General features: G+C 60.0%; 2 protein-coding genes across 8 annotated transcripts in view; both read left to right on the top strand.

Moving 5' to 3' along the window:
- The window catches only part of SLC7A3 (solute carrier family 7 member 3), a 17,966-nt gene extending 7,438 nt beyond the window's left edge, over positions 1-10,528 (top strand). For 5 of the 7 annotated variants that reach the window (XM_035892145.1, XM_035892144.1, XM_035892147.1 and 2 more), the window contains 11 exons: positions 1,460-1,868; positions 2,075-2,230; positions 2,303-2,480; positions 2,582-2,694; positions 3,615-3,837; positions 4,029-4,168; positions 4,248-4,350; positions 4,656-4,867; positions 5,512-5,678; positions 5,959-6,067; positions 6,174-6,998. In XM_035892145.1, coding sequence (XP_035748038.1) covers positions 1,499-1,868; positions 2,075-2,230; positions 2,303-2,480; positions 2,582-2,694; positions 3,615-3,837; positions 4,029-4,168; positions 4,248-4,350; positions 4,656-4,867; positions 5,512-5,678; positions 5,959-6,067; positions 6,174-6,307 — 1,905 coding nt within the window. In that variant the 5' untranslated portion in view covers positions 1,460-1,498 and the 3' untranslated portion in view covers positions 6,308-6,998. Of the gene's footprint in view, positions 1-1,459; positions 1,869-2,074; positions 2,231-2,302; positions 2,481-2,581; positions 2,695-3,614; positions 3,838-4,028; positions 4,169-4,247; positions 4,351-4,655; positions 4,868-5,511; positions 5,679-5,958; positions 6,068-6,173; positions 6,999-9,913; positions 10,175-10,437 lie in introns of those variants that run through there. The other 2 variants (XR_004841682.1, XR_004841681.1) reach the window with 2 other exon arrangements.
- The window catches only part of LOC118452051 (serine protease 23-like), a 921-nt gene continuing 446 nt past the window's right edge, over positions 10,258-10,732 (top strand). The window contains 2 exon segments of the mRNA XM_035892134.1: positions 10,258-10,265; positions 10,378-10,666. Of these exon segments, the coding sequence (XP_035748027.1) occupies positions 10,258-10,265; positions 10,378-10,666 (297 nt within the window).

The following is a 10,732-nucleotide window of genomic DNA, read 5'->3' as shown; positions in this document are numbered from 1 at the left end:
CCTGCCCACCCGCAGCTCCCTGCGCGCTTTCCATTTCGGCGCCAGCCTGGCTTTCTGCAAGGCATCTCTCCGGCCGTGGGCTGAGCCTGCCCGGTGCCAGCCCAGCCGCCTGAGCAGCTTTCCCTCGGCCGGCTCTGATGGGTGCTGGTGTGGGTCTGGGTGCTTAGCGTCTTCCTTTTTCCTGGCACGGTGAATCCCAGCGCAGCAGGGCCCGTGGGGGTTAGAAAGGGGAGACTGTCCCACGTTTTCCTGCTTGGGGCCACTTGCATGTTTTTCTCTGCTCTGGGAATGAGGGCTAAGCACATGCTTGTAGTTTGCAGAGCTCACGTCGGGCACCAGAAATCCTTGGAGCAATTGAGCAGAGCTAGGGAAAGTATCCAGAGCTGTCCAGGCAGTGGCTGGGAGGGGGGGAACGTGGTGTGCCAGTGCCAGGGCACTTGTTCCCTTGAAACCTGGCCCAGAGGCTGCCCCAGGCTGGGATGGCCTCCAGAAGTGGCATGTGCCAGCTCAGGAGGAGGTTTTTCCAGAAACAGGCTGGTTTGCAGATTTTAGAGAGGTAGGTGAGTGAGTGGCTGCCCCTGCAACTTGGGTAATCCCCCTCAGTGGAAAAGGGTCACGAAGTTATCCTTGTGTGTCCTTACGCTGACCCGTACAGCATGGTGTCATTGCTGCCCTGTGTGCGTGGCTGGAGTGTGTTTCGTTTCCCAAAGAAGGGAGCAGCTGGCAGGAAGAAGGCGCTGGTGGGCAGGCATGGGGTGTCTCCCAGAGTTTTTTGGGGATGGGTGGCTGCTGTGAGCCAAGGGAGCAGGAGCGCCATACGTTTAGGGTGATTGCAGCCTGTGGAGCATGTGGGCTGCTCAGCATACAAGGGATGTGCGCCAGAGGCCCATGCTGTGTGTCTGGCCACGCGGAGGGTGTAGTGCAGATGTTGGGAGCAAAGGAGGAATGGCTGCGTCCCAGTGAGCCAGCCCAGCCTGCTAAATCCTCCACTGGAGGAATGCTTTGTCTCCCTGCCATCACCTGCTGCACACACCCACGCACCAGGCCGGAGGGATGTGCCAGCAATCAAGTTTGGGCTGAGGGATCTCCAGGCTGCCAAATCAGTGGGGAGTTGCTGGGAGACAGTGGGCAAGTTCTGGGACGTGACTGGGAACCCCACGGTGGGGACCACACAGGGCTTGTGCAATGAGCCTGTTTCCCACCGTGGACTTGCTGGGTTCATCCCTGGCTCGCTCTCCTGCACAGGGGCTGTGCAGGTGGGTTATGTGCAGCCCCAGGGTGCCTTGGAGGAAGCCACCACGGTCTCTGCCCCACCAGCGTGGTGGGGGCTTGGTGCCGATGGGTTGGCTGGGAGCAGGCACAGCTCCTGTGGGCATTACTGCCTGCCCCGCTCCATGCAGTGTGGGTCCTGCTGCCTGCAGCACACAGCTTCACGTTCCTACCATCCCTTCTCTTGCAGGGGTTTTGAGCAGCTGAGCACCACCCAGGAGAGGACAAGATGTTCAGAGGAGAAATGACCAGCTTTGGGAAGAAGCTGGTACGCCGGCGCATGGTGGATCTGAGCTCTGAGGACACACATTTCGCTCGCTGCCTCTCCATGCTGGACCTCATAGCCCTGGGGGTGGGCAGCACGCTGGGGGCTGGTGTATATGTGCTGGCCGGGGAGGTGGCCAAGGACATGGCTGGTCCCTCCATCATCCTCTGCTTCCTGGTGGCTGCTTTCTCATCAGTACTGGCTGGACTCTGCTATGCAGAGTTTGGGGCCCGCGTCCCCAAGGCCGGCTCTGCCTACCTCTACAGCTATGTCACCGTTGGTGAGATCTGGGCTTTCATAGCCGGCTGGAACCTCATCCTCTCCTACGTGATAGGTACGGCGCCAGGCAGGGTGCTGGCACATGAGCCCAGGCTCCTTCCAGCACCGCACTGGCAGCATGGGGAGCTCGTGGGGGCAGTGTGTGGTGCTGTGGGAGCAAGGTGTGGGGTGGGATTGGCAGGGAGGTGGGTGCTAGGGTGGGGGTGGCCGGTGCCGCTCTGCCCTGGGTTTGGACTGATGCACAGATTTGCCATCAATCAGGCACAGCCAGTGTGGCTCGAGCCTGGAGCGCGGCATTCGACAACATCATTGGCAACCACATCTCCACCTTCTTCATGAACAAGACCACACTGCACGTGCCGTTGCTGGCCGAGCGCCCAGACTTCTTCACCCTGATCCTGATTGGGCCGCTCACCGGTGAGTGTGTGGCACCTCAGGTGGTGCTATGGGAGCCCGGCAGGTCTCCACTCACCCCTTCCCTCCCCACAGCACTACTGGCCTTTGGCGTCAGCGAATCAACCTTTGTGAACAAAATCTTCACGGCGGTGAACCTAATGGTGCTGGGCTTCGTCATCATCACCGGCTTCGTGAAGGGAGACATCAAGAACTGGCAGCTCTCAGAGGAGGACTACAACCGCTTGTATCCGAATCCGCCGGATGACGTCAGGTGAGGAGAGCAACTGCCCCAGGCCAGGGTCCGGCAAAGGGCTGGCACCAGCCCTGCTGTCCATGCACCCCACGTCAGCTGTTCTCCTCCCTCCTTTCCAGGAAAGAAGTCTTCGGCTCTGGTGGGTTTGTCCCCTTTGGACTGGAAGGCATCCTGACCGGTGCTGCTACCTGTTTCTATGCCTTTGTGGGCTTTGACTGCATCGCCACCACAGGTACCACCTTGGGCAAGGGGGGCGTGGGCATTTCCTAGCACAGCCAGCAGCTGGCTGGGACCCACCGGGGAGGATGCTCCATGGTGTGGGAAACAGCCCATCCCACTGATCCTGGGAGGTTTTCCTGTGGGGGCTCTGCCCCCAGCTGGGCCAGCACAAAAGGGCTCACAGCATGCCCTGCCCCAGGAAGAGGGGCTCCCCACACCACACAGAGGGAGCAGGGCTGCTCCCTGCCTGTGCAGGCAGCTCCTGGGGCAGCGGGGAGCCTTTCCGCTGCTGAGTCGAGGCTGCAACAGTGCTGGGAATCGCTAGTGCAGTTGCTCCTGGTTATTTCCCAGTTTCAAGAAACGTTTTTCTAAAGACTGATTTTGTGCAGAACTGCTGCTCTCTGGAGCGCAGGGAGCCCTCTTAATTTCCTCTCATTCCCCCAGGAATCTACTTAGTGGGCGGCTGGTACAGGCTGTTCCGCCTGACCTCCCCGCCCCCAGGGGCTGCCCAGCAGCCGCCTCCTTCGGTGCAGTGGGAGAGCACACCTTTGCGAAGGGTGGGGGGCAGCGGGCACGGTGGCTGCATTGCTGTGCCCACGCACAGAGAGGATCTGCATTCAGTGGGCTCTGTGGGGAACAGGAGCTGCTGGGGGGGAGACGGCTGGCATGGTCAGGGGGGACGCGAGCCCAGCTGCGGGGCAGCTGCATGCCTGGGAGCTGGGGCTGCAGCCACATGCCTCTGCTCTCAGCAGTGCCAAAGCTTCTGCCAGTGCAGCAGCAAGGCTGGGGACCCTTCCTCTCCAACATTGCCTGTCTGCTGCTGCCTACCCCCATGCTGCCATGGAAAGTCCCTGCTGTGGCTCATCCACAGGGCCAGCTGCCCTGTGTTGTGCCATGGAGCAGGGACGGATGCTGCCTCTTGTCTCTGCACAGGGGAGGAAGCCAGGAACCCACAGCGCTCAATCCCCATTGGCATCATTGTGTCCCTCCTCATCTGCTTTGTGGCTTATTTTGGGGTCTCCGCCGCCCTGACCCTCATGGTGCCCTACTTCCTTCTGAACAAGGAGAGCCCCCTGCCTGAGGCTTTCAAGGCAGTGGGCTGGGAGCCTGCTCGCTATGCTGTTGCTGTCGGCTCGCTCTGTGCCCTCTCTAGCAGGTAGGACTGGCTCCATTCCTAGCACCGCCTGGCATGGCATGAGGACCAGCGGCACATGTCCTGTCTGGGCTGGGGGTTTGCCCCATCCGGCTGCTGTCCTCCTCCCAGCACAGAGCCGGTCCCATCCCCATCTGAGTTGTGGGTGTGGACAGCTTGCCTGGCAGGCCCTAAGCCATGTCTCCCCATGGCAGCTTGCTGGGCTCCATGTTCCCCATGCCCCGTGTGATCTATGCCATGGCAGAGGATGGGCTGCTCTTCAAGTGCTTCTCCAAGATCAACAGCCACACGAAGACCCCTCTCTTAGCCACCGTCACCTCAGGGTTCTTGGCAGGTAAGGCTCCTGGCTGCTGTCTCACACTTGGCCCCGCGGCAGTTTGAAGCTGTGCTCATGCTGCATGTCCTTGTTGCAGCGGTGATGGCCTCTCTGTTTGACCTGAAGGGCCTGGTGGACCTCATGTCAATCGGCACACTGCTGGCCTACTCCCTGGTGGCGCTGTGCGTGCTCATCCTCCGGTGGGTGCCTCCTTTCGTGTGACGGTGCCTGGGGTGGATGTGCCTTGCGTCGAGCCTGGGGCTTGTGGCAACAGCTTTTTCCTGGGGGGGACGCAGCCTGGGGAAGCATCAAGCCCCCTAGATGGAGGTGGCTGATGAGAGCCTGCACAGTGTCTCTGGGCACATCCGTGGGGTGGCCATCACAGGGCTGCTGCTGGAGTAGCATGTGGGGCTGGAGGAGTGGGAAGGGTATGAGGGTGCTGCTCACTGTCCTGCTGGGCTGGGAAGTTCCTCGGGCTCCACTGCAGCTTGTCCCATCTTTTCAGGTACCAGTCCAGGCAGCTGAACTCCCCGAAGGCCATGGAAATGCTGGAGCTGAATGGGAACGAGGAGGAGAGGGTGATTATGAACCCAACCATCACCACCACCAGCGCGCAGCAGAAAGAGACGCTGTCCCCAGCGATGCTCTTCAACCCTCCCACAGACACCCCCACTGCGCTCTCGGGGCGCATTGTCTACATCTGTGTCTTGGTCATTGGTAAGTTAACGGGAGCTGTCGGATGACATCCCCCTGCAGGGGCTGGAGCATTTTGGTGTGTCTCTACATGCTCCGGTGCGCATGCTGAGCAGAGGAGAGGGACCAGGCAGTGCAGGCTGCCAGCTGCTGTTGGCAGCACCAGTGGGCGCTGGAACGACTCTGCCCTGAGCAGGGTGCCAAGCACAGGGCAAGGCTAGGGTTTGGGGCATATGGGGGCTGATGGAGTATGTGGGCACTAAGCCAGGCTTGTGCGGGTGGTCACGGGAGCTCCCTGTGATGAGCGTGGCCCAGACTGGCCACCCAGTAAGGGTGGTCCCCAGCCCCCTGGGAGCTCTCAGGCTTGGCCAGCGAGATTTGATCCATCCATCAATGGCTTCATCCTGCAACCAGAATGGGGCAGCTCAGCCAGGTATGGGTAAGCATCAGAGCTGGGTTCAAGCCCAGCTGAGTGCAGGCTTGCCAGGCTGGTGAATTCCCCTGGCAAAGTGCTTTCCTGAGGCTTTGGGGTGGGTGTTGAAGAGAGCATGTGCTGGACCCATACCTGACCAAAAGGATTGGGTGCCTCAGCCCAGCCATTGGTGAGGCTCAGGGTCCCAGGGAGGCTCCGTGCCATGCATCCCCCCTGACTGCCCCCTCTCTTGCAGCCATGCTGATCACGGTCATCTGCGTGGTCCTGACTTTCAAGGTGACCGCACTGAAGGATGCCAGTGTGGGCTGGATTGTGGCCCTGGTGCTGCTCTTCGTGGCGCTGCTCATTCCCACCATCATTGTTTGGAGGCAGCCGCAGAGCAACACACGGTTGAACTTCAAAGTGAGTGCAGCCCCCAGCAGCTAGGCGTCTGCACCCCTGCAGACCCCTGGCAGGGTCTGTGCCATTGCAGGATCTGCCAGGGCTCGCTGCCCAGCAGTCACTGTCCAGAAAAGCCCAGGGCCCCAAGACATGGCTCTCCGAGGTGCAGTGCCCAGTGTGGAAGTACCCGGATGCTCTCTGGGCTGTGGCAGGGGTGGGATCCCTCTGTGGCCAGGAGCATCCTTGAGCCTGGCCAGGTCCCTCAAGGCGCAGCCAACACAGCACGTCTTGTCTCTCGCAGGTACCTTTCCTCCCACTCCTGCCCATCTTTAGCATCTTCATTAACATCCTGCTCATGGTACAGCTGAGTGCTGACACCTGGATTTGTTTTGCCATCTGGATGGCTGTGGGTAGGTGTCCTGTGGAGGAGAGCACGGTGCCCGCGGGGTCGCCCCTGGGGGAGTGTTACGCTGGCAGCCCACTGCTGTGCATTTCATTGTGGAAACTGTCCTGCAGGTTTTACGATTTACTTCGGCTATGGGATTCGGAACAGCGTGCAAGGGAAGAAGGCAGAGGAACCCTGTGCCACAATAGAAAAGCCTCTGCACCACCCTGGACTGGACCTCAACCCCGTGGCTGCTGTGGTCTGAGGGACTGGGCACCGGCACTCTGTGGACGTCTGCCAGTATTCCTGCTCGGGTACAAAGTTATGATCTGTATAGTACATCCAAGCCCTCTCCCAGGGGGAGCGAGTCCCGGAGTCAGGACTGTGGAGCTGTGTCGTGCGCTGCCCTTTCCCCTGACAGAGCAAAAGTTACGGAGACAAGTTCCCGGGCCAGGTGGGAGCACTGGTGGCCCGGGGCTGGTCTGTGCCATCCCCCCAACCCTGCTGAGGGGCAGTGACACTGGCATGGCCCTCATGCTGTGGAAGCTGCTGTCAAAAATGCTGCTTTCCCTGCACACAGGAAGCCCCATGTGATGGTGCAGCTGTATTTGTTCTCTCTGTCTATGTGGCTGTGGTCAGGACCTCCTCTCCGTCTTTTCCAAGTGCTGGGCGTGTACATAGCAGCCATAGATGTAGCTGTGTGACCAGGCTTGGGGCAGCTTGTTCTGGTACTGCCAGCATTCTGGTGCTCCCTGGCAGCATGGAGCTCAGCTGGCCAAAACTCTGTTTGTGCCTGGGATTTGTGATTTGCATCCCCATTTGCTGAGCCCTGTGCTGCCGTGGCCATGCTGCTTGGTGTCAGCATCTAGCTCAGATGTCTGTGAAGATGTCCACAGTGTAGCCATACCAATGTCCAACCTTGTATGCCGTTGTAGAATTGTTGTTTTAATGTTGACTTTTATACCTATTAAACTAAATATTTTTAAAAGCTTGGCTCTGTTGGTCCTGCTGCATCTCCTATTGATGCCCTGTGCTCACAGACCCCTGGGCAGGACCCCACATGCTACTGGGCTGTGTGCCAGGCTGCTGCCAGTGTAGAGCAGGGCTCAGCCACAGCTGGCTGTGCTGGGTGAGCACCTGCCCAAAACCTGCTGGCTGGAGCCACCAGCCCTAACACTGTCCCTTGGCACAGTGAGCCAATGAGCCAGGAACAGTGGACCAGTGGTCTAGGCCAGCTCAACCCAGCGCTGCTGGTCCCTGTGGGCAGGACACCAGCCTGCCATGGGCCTGCCTTGCAGGCCCTGTGCTGCATGGGCATGTGTCACCAGGTCCCAGGGCAGCAACTGCAGTAAAGACCTTGGAAATATCTCCTGGTGCCTCCAGCAATGGCCTGCAGAGGAAGCATGGCCAGGAGCTAGGCTGCATCCATGCGAGAAGATGATGATTTCCCAGATTCTGGCCTGGTCTAAATCAGCCCTGACAGATTATTTTTCAAAATAAACTAATTTAGGGCAGATGGATCTTGCACAGTTTTGGCATCTCTCCTTGTTTACTGGCAATGGAGCAGGGTCACTGTACGGTCAGCAGTGAGGGCCCCACACCATCAGCTCTGGCCCCTGAGCTGGAGCTGTGAGCTCCAGGGCTGTGTTCTCCAGGAATGTGCCCAGAGTAAAGGGGGCTGCAGCACCAGCTCTGGCCCTGCACTGAGCACTGCCTGCCCCGCTGCCGCAGGCTGGGGTGCCCTGCCAGAGCCTCAGGCTCCAGCCCTCAGGTGCAGCTGATTCCTGGCACTGGCTCCTCACAGATGCTTCCAGCTGTTGGTCCTGTCTGTGCCTTGGTGTGCCATGCCTGGTGGGTATCTTCTGGCTGGGGGCAGCACATGGGGCCCTGCTGAGCCCTGAGCCTGCAGGCCCCCTGCACCCATGCACCTGAGTTTGGGTGCTGTTGCCCAAGCCTAGCAGGTAATGAGCCCATCATATGGCTGCAGACCTCACCCCCCGGCTCAGCACTGCTGCAGCCCCCCGTCTCTTTGTTTGTGCGCATGTCCCCATGCACATGTGCATGTTCATGCCCATGGCCGTGCATGGGTCTGTTTGTGCCCATGGGCGTGTCTGAGCACCGGCATCCCACCCTGGGAATCCATTGGGACTGGCAGAGCTCTGGGCATGGAGCGGGGTGCTGGAAGCCCAGGCCAGCTCCCACCATGGCAGACAGGCAGGGAAGCAGCGTCTGGCAGCCGTCAGTCCGTGCCGGGGCAGTGCAGTGGGTCGGTGCTCTTCCACCACGGGTGCAGGTGTCGGCGGGAGTGCAGCAGCCCTGTCCACCCCCAGGCCCCATGCCAGGCGCCCTGCCCTTGGCTGCCTGCCTGGGGGGGCCACCCCAGCCCTGGGTGCCCACTCTGGGGGCACCCTGCCCTTCCTCTGCCCACTGCCTCCTTCCACCCTGCCTGGGCTAGCAGGGCTGCCAGGGATGGCACCACATCCTCTGCCGGGCAGTGCCTCTGCCTCTGCCAGGCCCCGCTGGCATTACTGTACATCTCGGCGCATGAGTTTGTGTGGGTGAATAACACTCAGCCAGAGCCCCAGCATGTTGTTGGCACAAGCCTGTGCAGCTCCCACTGCTTTAATTGCTGCCACGCCAGCCTGCGTGTGGCATGCTAAGATGCTCTGATAGCAACCCGGGGCTCCGTTGTGAAGAGAGGGGCCAGGAGGAAGCATGTTCCTGGGTGAAAGCTGTCAGGTGTCGTGGGCTGCAAGTGGGCTTTCCCCTCCTGTGCCAGTCTGGAAGGGGCCATTTTCTGATTTGAGAAAATGCAGCAAAAAGCAGAGCCTGGCTTTGCCACCAAGAGGCCCAGTCCCCAGCCCTCACATAGCTGCTTGTGGTTTGCCCCGTCAGCCTGGGAGTTTCCACCCAGATCTGCAACAGAGGCCGTGTTCCTGCCTGCCGCCCAGCTGTGAGGCTCCCTGGGGTGGCTCCAGTCCCAGCAGAGCAGCTGGCAAAGCCCTGGAGGGAACCAAACAAGCCTGAAGCTGCTCCTTTGCCTGTGCCTCTGCTGCTGCATGGGTGCCAGGCAGACTGGGCACAAGTGTGGGCAGGAGCACAGGCAGGGGAGGCAGGGACGGCTCCTGTCTCAGTGCCATCTTGCTGGCTGTAGTGCCAGCGTGGGGGCGGCGGGGGGGGCACTCAGGCAGGCCCCCTGGGAACTACAGCCAGGGCTTGGTTTGTGATCTCCCTGTTGCCGCCCCCCCTGCATTTAAAGGGGAGCTGGAGAGTTGTTGGCTCATTTGGCCTGAGCCATGCTGAAGGCAAGGTACTTGGGGTAGCATTGCAGCAGAGGCCACCATTTGATGGCGACATGCTCTGGCTGTGGGTCACGCTGGGGATGCAGCACTGGGGGGTCAGGGTGCAGGGGGTGCAGAGACCTGGTGGCTCTCAACCTCCCTTCCCACCTGGCTCCAGCCCATTTTCATAACTGCATGCACTGCAATGTGTCTGGCACAGCCCCCTGGCTGCCTCTGGGAGAGACGGGGCTTTGCCATCGGAGCAGCTCTCACTGCACACCACCTGCTTGCCGAGAAGAGCCTCTGGCAGGGCTGCCGAGAGGAGCCCATGTGGGTACACCAGCTCAGGGCAGGATGGAGACGGAGGGCTGTGCTGCTGAGCTGTTGGTGGGAGAGCTGCCACTGCCCCCTGCACTGCTCCCCTGCCAGAACAGGGGTGGCCCTGGCATGTGGAGGTGTAGCAGCAGATTAAATTTTAAATTAGGTACAATGATATGTTTGGGAGTTAAAATAGGCTGGCTGTTCGGCACTGCTCTGTGACACCAAATACTTCAACCTGAGGAGTTAATGCACCTTTTTCTTCCCTGTAGGACCAGCGAGCAGGTACTGTCAGATCCTCTTTCCCACAGGTGACTGGCTGGTGGAGTGGAGCTGTGGTGGCTGCCAGTGGGATGCATCCATCAGTGGGGCTTGAGCCCTGGAATCTGGGGAATTCATGCCAGGTCAGACAGGGTGACTGGTGCGACAGAGCAAACTCATCAGCCCGCCCGTGATATTTCTGCAGCAGCACTGGGTTGCACTGCAGGGCCTCACCGTCCAGAAGAGCTCCAGGAGATCAAAGCCAGTGCTGGGTGAGATTCCTATCACTCCTTACTCAGCCAGCTCCAGGCAGGTCCCAACCCTTCTGCTTTCTGTGGTAACAGCTTAAGCATGCATGACCCGGTAACTGGCACGAGGCTGCGTGCATCCAATAATCCTCAAGGCCCCGAGCCGCAGCAGGTGGCCGGCTCTCTAATCATGCAGGCTTAATGCTCTCCTTGGTTTGCCTTTGCAGATCTGGCACAATGACTTACTGCTAGGTGGTTGCTCTTCTCTTGCTCTTCTTTCTTCCCAGTGCTGCAGCTGGTGGCCTGGTTCCCGTTCTTGCCCCCTGGTCCACGCTGCAACTAGCCAAAGGGCAGTTCTTATCACACCTTGTCCCAGAGCTGGCAGCGTGCTGCGATGACACCTGCACCCGGCGGGAAGCTGCCCTAGTCCCTCAGGACTTCCAGGAGTACCTCTCTTACGAGCCAGTGTATCCCAATGGCACCTGCACCCTCACCATGGTGGAAGTGAGCCCCTGGGCGAGTAGCACAGGGAGGAGACAGTGGAGTTGGTGTGTGTGATGCAAGTGGTAGATTTATGGTGCA

Source organism: Egretta garzetta, unplaced genomic scaffold (assembly GCF_000687185.1).
Source record: "Egretta garzetta isolate BGI_Z169 unplaced genomic scaffold, ASM68718v1 scaffold404, whole genome shotgun sequence".
Classification (NCBI taxonomy): Eukaryota; Metazoa; Chordata; class Aves; order Pelecaniformes; family Ardeidae; genus Egretta; species Egretta garzetta.
This window is presented reverse-complemented; position numbering and strand designations above follow the sequence as displayed.